Genomic DNA, 15,056 nt, shown 5'->3' with positions numbered 1-15,056 from the left:
TTCTAAAATGGATTAAATAGTTTTTTCCAACTCATCAATCTACACAATGCCCCATAATGACAAATCAAAACAGGTTGTTTATAATTTTTTGTTAATTATAAAAATATAAATAAACTGAAATATGACATTTACATAAGTATTCAGTACTTTGTTGAAGCACCTTTAGCAGCGATTACAGCCTCAAGTCTTTTTGGGTATGACGCTACAAGCTTGGCACACCTGTATTTGGGGAGTTTCTCCCATTCTTCTCTGCATATCCTCTCAAGCTCTGTCAGGTTGGATGGGGAGCGTTGCTGCACAGCTATTTTCAGGTCTCTCCAGAGATGTTCGATCAGGTTCAAGTCCGGGCTCTTGCTGGACCACTCAAGGACATTCCGAGACTTGTCCTGAAGCCACTCCTGCGTTGTCTTGGCTGTGTGCTTACAGTCGTTGTCCTGTTGGAAGATGAGGACCCCAGTCTGAGGTCCTGAGCACTCTGGATCAGGCTTTCATCAAGGATCTCTCTGAACTTTGCTCCATTCATCTTTCCCTCGATCCTGACTAGTCTCCCAGGCCCTGCCGCTGAACGACATCCCCACAGTATGATGCTGTCACCACCATGCTTCACCGTAGGGATGGTGCTAGATTTCCTCCAGATTTGACATTCAGGCCAAAGAGTTAAGTTTTGGTTTCATCAGACCAGATAATCTTGTTTCTCATGGMCGGACAGTCCTTTAGGTGCCCTTTGGCAAACTCCAAGCAGGCTGTCATGTGCCTTTTACAGAGGAGTGGCTTCTGTCTGACCACTCTACCATAAAGGCCTGATTGGTAGAGTGCTGCAGAGATGGTTGTCCCTCGGGAAGATTCTATATAAACAGGTGTGTGCCTTTCCAAATGATGTCCAATCAATTGAATTTACCGAAGGTGGAGTCCAATCAACTTGTAGAAACATCTCTAGGATGATCAATGGAAATGGGATGTAACTGAACTCAATTTTAAGTCTCATAGCAAAGGGTCTGAATACTTATGTAAATAAGGTATTTCTGTAAAAAAAAAAAAAGTGTTTTCACTTTGTCATTATGGGGTATTGTGATGTCATTATGGGGTATTGTGTGTAGATTGTTGAGGAACATGTTTTATTTAATCCATTTTAGAATAAGGCTGTAGCGTAACTTAATGTGGACAAAGTCAAGGGATCTGAATACTTTCCGAAGCCATTGACCCAACTGTTGACTATGTTAGAGCTTCAACCTGACCTTGTTACCTAACAGAACGCCCTGGTTGGTTTAAAACTATGTTAGAGCTTCAATCTGACCTTGTTACCTAACAGAACCCCCTGGTTGGTTTAAATCGTGTACTGTAATTTATCTAGTCTGGATTAAACCTCATAGGAAGACAGTTTAATCATGTGGAGGTTTCATTCAGGAATATTTGTTTAACAAAATAATCTGTTTTATCTTTGGCAGGAGAGAAACCAGACTCTCACTCTGACAGCGGGAAGAGTCCTTCAGAGAATCCAGACCCAGATATTCCCAAACCAGCGACAAGACACAACTGCTCCCAGTGTGGAAAGAGTTTTAAGTGGTTATGTAAGCTCAAAGAGCATGTGAGAACACACACAGGAGAAAAGCTCTTCCAATGCTCCCATTGTGAAAAGAGATTTAACCAGTCATCACTTCTGAAAGAGCATGAGAAAATACACACAGGAGAGAAGCCTTTCCAATGTTCTCAGTGTGGAAAGGGTTTTACATGGTTAAGGCACCTGAAAGAGCATGAGAGGATACACACAGGAGAGAAGCCTTTCCATTGCTCCCAGTGTGGAAAGCGTTATACCCGATTAGCACACCTAAAAATACATGAGAGAATACACTCTGGAGTAAAGGCTTACCTCTGTTCCCAGTGTGGAAAGAATTTTAGGTGGTTAGAGAACCTGAAGCAGCATGAAAGGACACACACGGGGGAGAAGCCTTACCATTGTTCTCAGTGTGGAAAGGATTTTACCACATTAGGGAACGTAAAAGAGCATAAGAAGAAACACACAGGAGAAAAACCTTTACAATGTTCCCAGTGTGGAAAGAGATTTACACATTTAGGAAATCTAAAAAGGCATGAAGGAATACACACAGGAGAAAAACTCTACCACTGCTCTCAGTGTGYAAAGAGTTTTACCCAGTTAGGGTATTTGAAAAAACATGAGAAAATACACTCTGAAGAGAAGCCTTATCCCTGTTCCCACTGTGGAAAGAGTTTTAGGTGGTTAGGGGACCTGAAAGAGCACGAGAGGACGCACACAGGGGAGAAACCTTACCATTGCTCCTTGTGCGGAAAGGATTTTACRAAGTTAGGGAATCTAAAAGAGCATAAGAAGAAACACACAGGAGAAAAGCCCTACCAATGCTCCCTGTGTGAYAAGACTTTTACGCAGTTAGGGGGCCTGAAATATCACGAGGGCACACACACAGAAAAAAAGACCTACCACTGCTCTCAGTGTCAAAAGACATTTACCCGATTAGGGAACCTGAAAAAGCATGAGAGAATACACACACRCAGGTGAGGATAAGACCGTCCACTGCTCCCAGTGTAGAWAGAGTTTAGGTCAGTTAGGGAACCTGAAAGAGCATGAAACACACATACAGCAGAGAAGCCTTACTGCTGCTCTAATTARGGAAAMACATTTTCCAGGTCAGAGGGCCTGAAATCACATGACAGAATAGTGTTCTGAAATGTGTGTTTTGTTTATACTGAAATCATGTTTATATGAAGTCATGTTTTGATTATGACATGTTTTGATTCTGATTCTGATTGATGGAACCCTTAGATGTTCATAATTGTATTCCAATTGTTCATTATATATTTTGGGGCTCCCGAGTGGTGCATTGGTCTGAGGCACTACATCTCAGTGCTTGAGGCGTGCACTACAGACCCTGGTTCGATTCCAGGCTGTATCACAACCGGCCGTGATTGGGAGTCCCATAGGGCGGCGCAAAATTGGCCCAGCAGCGTTCGGGTTAGGGTTTGGACGGGGTAGGCCGTCATTGTGAATAAGAATTCGTTCTTACCTGACTTGTCTAGTTAATGGTTAATTATTTTTTATTATAAGATGTTCATTAATACGATTTGGATATTTTCAAAATGTAAATTATAAATGGATGAATAGAATGATATTTTAAATATACTTTTTTTAAAATTCTAACCTTAACCTCTCATGCGTGTGGCCGTGTCATCTGACCGTGCCACCGATTCTAATCCAAGTCCAAAGAACTGTACCCAGTACCACAACATTTTAGCCAGAAACCTGGTGTGCCTCTGGAGGCCACTGTGTTCTTGGGAACCTTCAATGCTGCAGACATGTTTTAGTACCCTTCGCAGATCTGTGCCACACAATCCTGTCTCGGAGCTCTTCGGAACAATTCTTTTGGCTTCATGGCTTTGTTTTTTTGCTCTGACATGCACTGTCAACTTTATAATATGGTGTGTGCCTTTCCAAATCATGTTCATTCAATTGAATTTACCACAGGTGGAGTCCAATCAAGTTGTAGAAACATCTCAAGGATGATCAATGGAAACAGGATGCACCGGCGCACAATTTCGAGTCTCATAGCAAAAGGGTCTGAATACTTATTACTTATGTAAATAAGGTATTTCTGTTTTTTTTATTTGTAATAAATTTGCAAAAATGTTAAAACCTGTTTTCTCTTGTCATTGAGGTATTGTGTGTAGATTAGTAAAAAAATAAGTGTTTAATCCATTTTAGAATAAAGGCTGTAACGTAACAAAATGTGGAAAAAGGTGAAGGGTCTGAATACTTTCCGAATGCACTGTAGATGGTGATGCTAGGAGTTCTGGATAATGTTTGTGGGTGAAGGATGGTAGCCTACTTCCAGTCCTTCTTGACTTGTAGCTACCCCAGCTAGCTGTATTATTTTGGTCTGGCTTTTTGAGAGGTTTGGAGATGAACTGATTAGTCTTGAGTCAACCGTGTGTTAAATTTACTGCAGGAAGACATTGATCTGTTTGCTGTTACCTTCTGGACAGCAGATCATTAGTATAGCAAGTAGACAAGGTTATGTAAACTTATTTAGTCCTACCTGCTATGGTGGGTTTTAAATGAATTGGTACTCACACATTTGTTGTTGAGGTAGAGTCAGTGATGGAAAAAGTACCCAATTGTCATACTTCAGTAAAAGTATAGATACCTTAATAGAAAGTTACTCAAGTAAAAGTCAGCCAGTGAAAAACGAATTGAGTGAAAGTCTAAAAGTATTTTGGTTTTAAATATACTTAAGTATCAAAAGTATAAATAATTTCAAATTCTTCCTTCTATTAAGCAAACCAGATGGCACCATTTTCTTGATTTAAAAAAAATGTATGGATAGCCAAGGGCACACTTAGACATCATTTACAAGATAAACATTTGTGTTTAGTGAGTCCGCCAGATCAGAGGCAAAGGGATGACAATATTATGTCTTGATAAATGCATGATTTGGACCATTTTTCTGTCCTGCTAAGCATTAAAAATGTAATGAATACTTTTGGGTGTCAGGTAAAATGTATGGAGTAAAAAATAACATAATTTTCTTTAGGAATGTAGTGAAGTAAAAGTAAAAGTTGTCAAATATATAAATAGTAAAGTACAGATACCCCAAAACACTACTTAAGTAGTACTTTAAAGTTATTTTCCTTAAGTACTTTACGCCACTGGAGCTCTCTGGTAGTCATAATAGAATATGGAGCTCTCTGATAATAGAATATGGAGCTCTCTGATAATAGAATATGGAGCTCCATATTCTATTATGACTATCAGAGAGCTCCATATTCTATTATCAGAGAGCTCCATATGACTACCAGAGAGCTCCATATTCTATTATGACTACCAGAGAGCTCCATATTCTATTATCAGAGAGCTCCATATTCTATTATCAGAGAGCTCCATATTCTATTATCAGAGAGCTCCATATTCTATTATCAGAGAGCTCCATATCTTAATATGACTACCAGAGTGCTCCATATTCTATTATGACTACCAGAGAGCTCCACATTCTATTATGACTACCAAAGGGCTCCATATTCTATTATGACTACCAGAGAGCTTCATATTCTATTATGACTACCAGAGAGCTCCATATTCTATTATGACTATCACAGAGCTCCATATTCTATTATGACTACCGAAGAGCTCCATATTCTATTATGACTACCAGAGAGCTCCATATTATGACTATCAGAGAGCTCCATATTCTATTCTCAGAGAGCTCCATATTCTATTATGACTACCAGAGAGCTCCATATTCTATTATGACTATCAGAGAGCTCCATATTCTATTATGACTATCAGAGAGCTCCATATTCTATTATGACTACCAAAGAGCTCCATATTCTATTTGACTACCAGAGAGCTCCATATCTAATATCAAAGAGCTCCATATTCTATTATGACTATCAGAAAGCTCCATATTCTATTATCAAAAGCTCCATATTCTATTATGACTACCAGAGAGCTCCATATTCTATTATGACTATCAGAGAGCTCCATATTCTATTATGACTATCAGAGAGCTCCATATTCTATTATGACTATCAGAGAGCTCCATATTCTATTATGACTACCAAAGAGCTCCATATTCTATTATGACTATCAGAGAGCTCCATATTCTATTATGAACATCAGAGAGCTCCATATTCTATTATGACTACCAGAGAGCTCCTAATTCTATTATCAGAAGCTCCATATTCTATTATCAGAGAGCTCCATATTCTATTATGACTATCAGAGAGCTCCATATTCTATTTTCAGAGAGCTCCATATTCTATTATGACTACCAAAGAGCTCCATATTATTATGACTATCAGAGAGCTCCATATTCTATTATGACTACCAAAGAGCTCCATATTCTATTATGACTATCAGAGAGCTCCATATTCTATTATGACTATCAGAGAGCTCCATATTCTATTATGACTACACGAGAGCTCCATATTCTATTATCAGAGAGCTCCATATTCTATTATCAGCAGAGAGCTCCATATTCTATTATGACTACCAGAGAGCTCCATATTCTATTATGACTATCAGAGAGCTCCATATTCTATTATGTACTCCAGCACCCCCGCCCCCCTCTAATTCTCTCTCTCGCCTTTAGGCTGGGTTTCTGTATAGCACTTTGTGACATCGYCTGATGTAAAAAGGGCTTTATAAATCAATTTGATTGATATAAAGTTTGTTTGAAATTCGTACTAAAAATCAGAACTAATCAACACATTTTTTTCTTTGTAAAAGTGTTAATATAATTTTATTTAATAGAAAAAAAATAAACATTCCCCCAACTTCGTTTACCCACTCCAGACAGCGGATGGCGATGTGTGTCTTTCAGGCGATGCTGCTAGTGTGACGTATAATCTAGTGGACGGAACGCTTCTTCAACAACTGCAGCCACCTCGYTAGCTCGCTAGCCAACAAAGTCGAAACAAAAACTCTTTAGACAATTTCGTGGTTTATTTGCGACTATGTTTTAAACGCACTTCTGTGGAAACAACTAGTTACCCCATTTAATGTAATATTTACGTTGTTGTCAGTCAGCTGGCTGGTTTAGTTAGCATCCCCGACCATGAGTTTACTAAGCTACTCTCTTCCTGCTAAAGAAGATGTTCGGTGGACGGAGAACGGAACTATCGTGAAAGATGAGGAGGCTGTTACCGTAAAAAAAGAAGTAAAGGGCGAGGCTGTTACGGTGAAAGATGAGGAAGACGCGTTCAAAGTGAAAGAGGAGGCTGTTTCAGTGAAAGAAGAGGACGAGGAGGTTACTGTCACAGTGAAAGAAGAGGATTACGATTTTGGAGTGGAGGAGGAAGATAAGGAGATTACTGTCACATTGGAGGAGGAAGAAGAGAAGACTGGAGATCTGATTAACTCCAGTGAGTACTATCTTAAACAGGGACACAAACTCTGCAGTTGTTGAACTAATGTGTGATTTTTAAAAGGGCACTACACTTGGATATGTTTTTCTGTACTGTAGGAATTGATAAAGACGTCCTCCGTTGACTTTTGAACTTTTCCTGTTGGAAAAGCGATATATAAATACACTAAAGAACAACAGAGTGTTTTTTTTTTAAAGACACAACTGCAAACTTCAAGGAGTTTGATAGTTTGACACGATGTCACCAGCTAGAACTCCAGGCAGCGTTCTGCGTTCTCCCTACAGATTTCAGCCGTTAGCTTAGCCCGGCGACTGGCTCATATGAACTACAATCAAGAAGCGTGTGTTACAACCTGGTCTCAGAAGGGGAAGGTTTAGCTAACATGCTAAGTAGTTGCAAACTAGCTAAAAAAAAAAAGTAGTACGTAGTTCAAACGTAGCTAATTAGCTAAAAATGCTAAAGTTATCCATGTTGAGATTCGAACTCTCAACCTTTGGGTTGCGAGACGTTCGTGTTATATGCTCACTCACCCACACCAATCAACCACCGTACCTCCAATTTTGCCTTAAGTAGCCATCTGTCATATGTAACCATACCAAACATATCATACTAATTTCAGTGTCCCGGATGTACATGTACTATGTTACGTCTAATGGAGCCTCCATCCTACTAAACTACACTGTAGCAGTTACAGATCCATACAGCTATGGAGCCTCCATCCTACTAAACTACACTGTAGCAGATCCATACAGCTATGGAGCCTCCATCCTACTAAACTAGTCTTCGCTACACCTCCTGAGTTAGACTTAGGCAGGTGGTCGCCTCTTGTCTTCCATTGGGGTTCTGTAAACACTGTTACATGGCCCTGTGGGAACACTAACTGGAGGTCGACCGATTATGATTTTTCAACGCCGATACCGATACCGGTTATTGGAGGACCAAAAAAAGCCGATACCGATTAATCGGCCGATAAAATAAAAACATTTGTAATAATGACAATTACAACAATACTGAATGAACACTTATTTTAACTTAATATAATACATCAATAAAATCAATTTAGCCTCAAATAAATAATGAAACATGTTCAATTTGGTTTAAATAATGCAAAAACAAAGTGTTGGAGAAGAAAGTAAAAGTGCAATATGTGCCATGTAAGAAAGCTAACGTTGTAGTTATTATAGGAATTATAGGAGTATTTCTCTCTATACGATTTGTATTTCATATACCTTTGACTATTGGATGTTCTTATAGGCACTTTAGTATTGCCAGTGTAACAGTATAGCTTCTCCCTCTCCTCGCTCCTACCTGGGCTCGAACAGGAACACATCGACAACAGCCATCCTCGAAGCAGCGTTACCCATGCAGAGCAGGGAATCAGACTGCTCTATCAAATCATAGACTTAATTATAACATAATAACACATAGAAATACGAGCCTTAGGTCATTAATATGGTCGAATCCGGAAACTATCATTTTTGAAAACAAAACGTTTATTCTTTCAGTGAAATATGGAACCGTTCCGTATTTTATCTAACGGGTGGCATCCATCAGTCTAAATATTCCTGTTACATTGCACAACCTTCAATGTTATGTCATAATTACGTAAAAAATCTGGCAAATTAGTTCGCAATGAGCCAGGCGGCCCAAACTGTTGCATATACCCTGACTCTGCGTGCAATGAACGCAAGAGAAGTGACACAATTTCACCTGGTTAATATTGCCTGCTAACCTGGATTTATTTTAGCAAAATATGCAGGTTTAAAAATATATACTTCTGTGTATTGATTTTTAAGAAAGGCATTGATGTTTATGGTTAGGTACATGTTGGAGCAACGACAGTCCTTTTTCGCGAATGCGCACCGCATCGATTATATGCAACGCAGGACATGCTAGATAAACTAGTAACATCATCAACCATGTGTAGTTATAACTAGTGATAATGATTGATTGATTGTTTTTTATAAGATAAGTTTAATGCTAGCTAGCAACTTACCTTGTCTTCTTACTGCATTTGCGTAACAGGAGGCTCCTCGTGAGGCTTTTACCTTGTCCCTGAGCTGACAAGGTAAAAATCTGTTTGTTCTGCCCCTGAACAAGACAGTTAGCCGACTGTTCCCCGGTAGGCCGTCATTGAAAATAAGAATGTGTTGTTAATTGACTTGCCTAGTTAAATTAAATGTGTGTAAAAAAAAAAAAAAAAGAAAGGCAAAATCGGCATCCAAAAATAACCGATTTCCGATTGTTACGAACTTGAAATCGGCCCTAATTAATCGGCATTCCGTTCCGATTAATCGGTCGCACTCTAGCACTAACCCTATAAAGGGTGTGTATCTTTTAAACCTTATATTAAAAAATAATTATTATTTCTTGCTGATATGAAAGATAAGGTCCTTATGCATCCAGAACCTACATGTGATGCGTGTTCAGACCAAGGGGCTCTTAACCAAACTCCCCTGTACAGAAGAAGCTTTTCTTCCACGACTCTGTAATGTAATAAATAAAAATAAAAACTTTATTTAACTAGGCATGTCAGTTAAGAACAAATTCTTATTTTCAATGACGGCCTAGGAACGGTGGGTTAACTGCCTTGTTCAGGGGCAGAACGACTGATTTTTACCTCGTCAGCTCGGGGATTCGATCTACTAGTCCAAACGCTCTAACCACTAGGCTGCGCTGGATCGTAATGGGAACATCAAAAGGGCTAAATCTCTGTTCTGAAGTTGTTAAACTAATGTGTGGTTTTAAAGCGCCATTCTACTGCAGTTTGAATATGTTGTTGTATTTCTCATGAAGGATCTCCATTATCTGTGCTGTGGGAATTGTTAAAGCTCCACTGTAACATGTGTGCCACCCAAGAGTCGGCCACCAACTAAATGCATGAATCAAATGCATTGCATTGGTTGTAATACTATAGTAGATCTATTAAAGGAAAAATCCCCCAAAAACACTCASTAATATGTGAGAATAATGTTTTTTTGGTGAGCAAATGTTTCATTTTGGCATTTTATAATAAGGTTGATAGCAATGTGGAAAATTGTTGTGGAAATCTGTTGCAGTTCAAGTCGGCTACAAAATCCACAATGCAATGCGCTCTCCATGGGCTGACTAGCCAGGTAGCTACACAAAATAATACCGTTATTGAAATCTGACATGCTAGACATTTTCGAAAAGTCGCATTCCTCCACTGAACAAAAATATAAACGCTGACCTCTGCTATCTTAAGATGCGGCTAGAATGGTAGATAAGGGGTTAAGATGGGGCTAGAATGGTACATAAGGGGTTAAGATGGGGCTAGAATGGTACATAAGCTAGAATGGTACATAAGGGGTTAAGATGCGTCTAGAATGGTACATAAGGGGTTAAGATGCGTCTAGAATGGTACATAAGGGGTTAAGGTGGGGCTAGAATGGTACATAAGGGGTTAAGATGCGGCTAGAATGGTACATAAGGGGTTAAGATGGGGCTAGAACGGTACCATAAGGGGTTAGATGGGGCTTAGAATGGTACATAAGGGGTTACGATGGGGCTTAGAATGGTACATAAGGGGTTAAGATGGGGTTAGAATGGTACATAAGGTTAAGATGGGGCTAGAATGGTACATAAGGGGTTAAAATGGGGCGTAGAATGGTACATAAGGGGTTAAGATGGGGCTAGAAAGGTACATAAGGGGTTAAGATGGGGCTAGAATGGTACATAAGGGGTTAAGATGGGGTCTAGAATGGTACATAAGGGGTTAAGATGGGGCTAGAATGGTACATAAAGGTTAAGATGGGGTTAGAATGTACATAAAGGTTAAGATTGGTTAGAATGGTACATAAGGGGTTAAGATGGGGTAGAATGGTACATAAGGGTTAAGATGGGGTAGAATGGTACATAAGGGTTAGATGGCTAGAATGGTACATAAGGGTTAAGATGGGCTAGAATGGTACATAAGGGGTTAAGATGGGCTAGAATGGTACATAAGGGTTAAGTTAATTCAGTTCATAGTTCAGGAAATCAGTCAACTGAAATACAATCATTAGGCCCTAATTTATGGATTTCACATGACTGGGAATACAGATATCTGTTGGTCACAGATACCTTTAAAAAAAGTTATGGGTGTGGATCAGAAAACCAGTCACGTATCTGTGTTGACCACCATTTGCCACATGCAGCGTGACCCATCTTTTTGCATGAGTTTGATCAGGCAGTTGATTGTGGCCTGTGGAAGGTTTGTCCCAGTCTCTTCAATGGCTGTTCGATGTTGGTGGATATTGATGGGAACTGAAATGCGCTGTCCGTACACGTAGATTCAGAGCATTCCAAGCATACTCAATGGGTTGGACATGTCTGGTAACAGACGACCAGTCACTACAACATCCAGTCACTAAAACATCACTACGACAGTTCACTACGACATCCACTACAACATCACTACAGCCAGTCACTACAACGTCACTACATCAATACGACCAGTCACTACAACATCACTACGACAGTCACTAACAACATCACTACGACCAGTCACTAGAACATCACTACGACCATCACTAAACAACATACACAACATCACTACAACATCACTACAATCCAGTCACTACAACATCACTACGTCCAGTCACTACAACATCAACAACAACATCACACGACAGTCACTATGACCAGTCACTACAACATCACTACGACCAGTCACTACAACATCACTACATCCAGTCACTACAACAATCACTACGTCCAGTCACTACAACATCACACAACATCACTACAACATCACTACGACACAGTCACTATGACCAGTCACTACAACATCACTACATCCGAGTCACTACAACATCACTACAACATCACTACATCCAGTCACTAAAAACATCACTACATCCAGTCACTACAACATCACTACAACATCACTACACCAGTCACTACAACATCACTACGACCAGTCACATACAACATCACTACAACATCACTACATCCAGTCACTACAACATCACTACAACAATCCAGTCACCACAACATCACTACGACCAGTCACTAGCACTACGACATCACTACGACCAGTCACACATCACTACGACATCACTACGACATCACTACAACATCAATACAACATCACCTACGACCAGTCACTACAACCATCAATACAAACATCATTACGACCAGTCACTACAAGGTCACTACAACATCACTACGACCAGTCACTACGACATCACTACGACCAGTCACTACAACATCACTACGACCAGTCACTAGAAACATCACTACGATCAGTCACTACAAACATCACTACGTCCATCACATTACAACATCACTACAACATCACTACAACATCCCAGTCACCACAACATCACTACGACCAGCAAAAAAAAACCTACGACATCACTACGACCAGTCACACATCACTACGACATCACTACAACATCACTACAACATACACTACAACATCATAACATCCAGTCACTACAACATCACTACATCCAGTCACTACAACATCACTACAACATCCAGTCACCACAACATCACTACGACCAGTCACTACAAACATCCAGTACTAAAACATCACTACGACCAGTCACTACGACATCACTACAACATCACTACATCCAGTCACTACAACGTCACTACATCAATACGACCAGTCACTACAACAGTCACTACGACCAGTCACTAAACATCATAGACAGCACTACAACATCACTAACGACCAGTCACTAGAACATCACTACGACCAGTCCACTACAACATCACTACACATCACTACAACACTCACTAAACATCACTTACAATGACCGTCACTACACCAGTCACTACAACATCACTACTGTCCAGTCACTACAACATCACTACGACCATCCACTCATGACACCAGTCACTACAACATCACTACATCCAGTCACTACAACATTCACTAACATCCAGTCACTACAACATCACTACAACATCACTACCATCCAGTCACTATAACATCACTACGACCAATCACACAACATCACTACAACATCACTACATCCAGTCACTACAACATCACTACAACATCCAGTCACCCAACAACATCACTACGACCAGTCACTACGACACTATCGACCATCACTACACCAGTCACACACATCAAACTACGGACATACAACACCACTACGACCATCACTACAACATGCAATACAACATGCATTACGACAAGTCACTGACAAGGTCACTACAACATCACTACGACCAGTCACACACATCACTACGACCAGTCACTACAACATCACTACGACCAAGTCACGAAACATCACTTACGACATTCACTACAACATCACTACGCCAGTCACTACAACATCACTACAACATCACTACAAACATCCAGTCACCACAACATCACTACGACCAGTCACTACCATCACTACGAACATCCACTATCACCAGTCACGACATCACTACGACATCACTACAAACATCACTGACAACATCACACACACATCACTACAACATCACTATCATGCACCATCACTACAAACATCACTATGACACTCCAGTCACTACAACATCACTATCAACATCCAAGTCACCAAACAACATCACTACGACCAGTCACTACTCACACCTACACATCACTACGACCAGTCACACATCACTACGACCATCACACAACATCACTAACAACATCACTACAACATCACTACGAACACACAAGTCACTACACAGTCACTACAACATCACTACGACCAGTCACTACGACAGTCACTATGACAGTCACTCACACCTAAACCGGCAGACACCACTACGATCCAGTCACTACGACATCACTACGAACATCACTACAGACACTCAACATCACTACGACCAGTCACAACATCACTACGACCATCACTACAACATCACTACAAACATCACTACGACCAGTCACCTACAACTTCAATCCAACCATCACCATGACCATTCACTACAACATAAACAATACACCGGTCACTACGACATCACTACGACCAGTCACTACGACATGTCACACATCACTGCAACATCACTACAACATCACTACGACCAGTCACTACAACATCACTACAACATCACTACGACCAGTCACTACAACATCAATACAACATCACTACGACCAGTCACTACAACATCACTACAACATCACTACGACCAGTCACTACAACATCACTACAACATCAATACGACCAGTCACTACAACATCACTACGACCGGTCACTACGACATCACTACGACCAGTCACTACGACATGTCACACATCACTGCAACATCACTACAACATCAATACAACATCACTACGACCAGTCACTACAATATCACTACAAGATACAGGCGTACTTCCTAACTCCGTTGTTGGAGAGGAAGGATACTTCTCAGCGATTCCACCATGAGGCCAATGGTGACTTTAAAACAGTTAGTGTTTAATGGCTGTGATAGTAGAACACTGAGGTRGTAGTGATGTTGTAGTGATGTTGTAGTGACTGGTCGTATTGATGTTGTAGTGACTGGTCGTAGTGATGTTGTAGTGACTGGTCGTAGTGATGTTGCAGTGATGTTGTAGTGACTGGTCGTAGGGACTGGTCGTAGTGATGTTGTAGTGACCTTGTAGTGACTGGTCGTAGTGATGTTGTAGTGACTGGTCGTAGTGATGTTGCAGTGATGTAGTAGTGACTGGATGTAGTGATGTTGTAGTGACTGGTCATAGTGATGTTGCAGGGATGTTGTAGTGAGTGATGTAGTGATGTTGTAGTGACTGGTCGTAGTGATGTTGTAGTGATGTTGTAGTGACTGGATGTAAAGAATAATAATTTAAATGGAACTTTTAACAAGGAAATATCCTGGGATTATCTAATGGCTATCTACCAATCAGCATCCAGAATCCATATTTACCATTTTATAATGAGGGATCTAGTCTGGTTTAAACCTCATTGGAAGACAGTTTAATCATGTGGAGGTTTCATTCATGCCACTGTTTAACAAAATAATCTGTTTACCTTTGGCAGGGGAGAAACCAGACTCTCACTCTGACAGCGGGAAGAGTACTTCAGGAGATCCAGACCCAGAGATTCCCAAACCAGCGACAAGACACAACTGCTCCCAGTGTGGAAAGAGTTATAAATGGTTATGTAAGCTCAAAGAGCATGAGAGAACACACACAGGAGAAAAGCTCTTCCAATGCTCCCATTGTGAAAAGAGATTTAACCAGTCAT

General features: G+C 40.3%; 2 protein-coding genes across 2 annotated transcripts in view; both read left to right on the top strand.

The window, feature by feature from the left end:
• The window catches only part of LOC112079228 (zinc finger protein 135-like), a 4,312-nt gene extending 648 nt beyond the window's left edge, over positions 1–3,664 (top strand). The window contains exon 2 of the mRNA XM_070442259.1: positions 1,446–3,664. Within this exon, the coding sequence (XP_070298360.1) occupies positions 1,446–2,533 (1,088 nt within the window). The 3' untranslated portion in view covers positions 2,534–3,664. The remainder of the gene's footprint in view (positions 1–1,445) is intronic.
• A 2,726-nt stretch (positions 3,665–6,390) lies between these two features.
• Positions 6,391–15,056, top strand: part of LOC112079227 (zinc finger protein 135-like) — a 14,540-nt gene continuing 5,874 nt past the window's right edge. Inside the window, exon 1 of the mRNA XM_024145232.2 lies at positions 6,391–6,891. Within this exon, the coding sequence (XP_024001000.1) occupies positions 6,585–6,891 (307 nt within the window). The 5' untranslated portion in view covers positions 6,391–6,584. The remainder of the gene's footprint in view (positions 6,892–15,056) is intronic.

The sequence above is a fragment of the Salvelinus sp. IW2-2015 genome, unplaced genomic scaffold, assembly GCF_002910315.2.
Source record: "Salvelinus sp. IW2-2015 unplaced genomic scaffold, ASM291031v2 Un_scaffold7286, whole genome shotgun sequence".
In the NCBI taxonomy this organism is placed as follows: Eukaryota; Metazoa; Chordata; class Actinopteri; order Salmoniformes; family Salmonidae; genus Salvelinus; species Salvelinus sp. IW2-2015.
The sequence above is the reverse complement of the archived record's forward strand: the minus strand, read 5'-3'. Positions and strand labels throughout refer to the sequence as shown.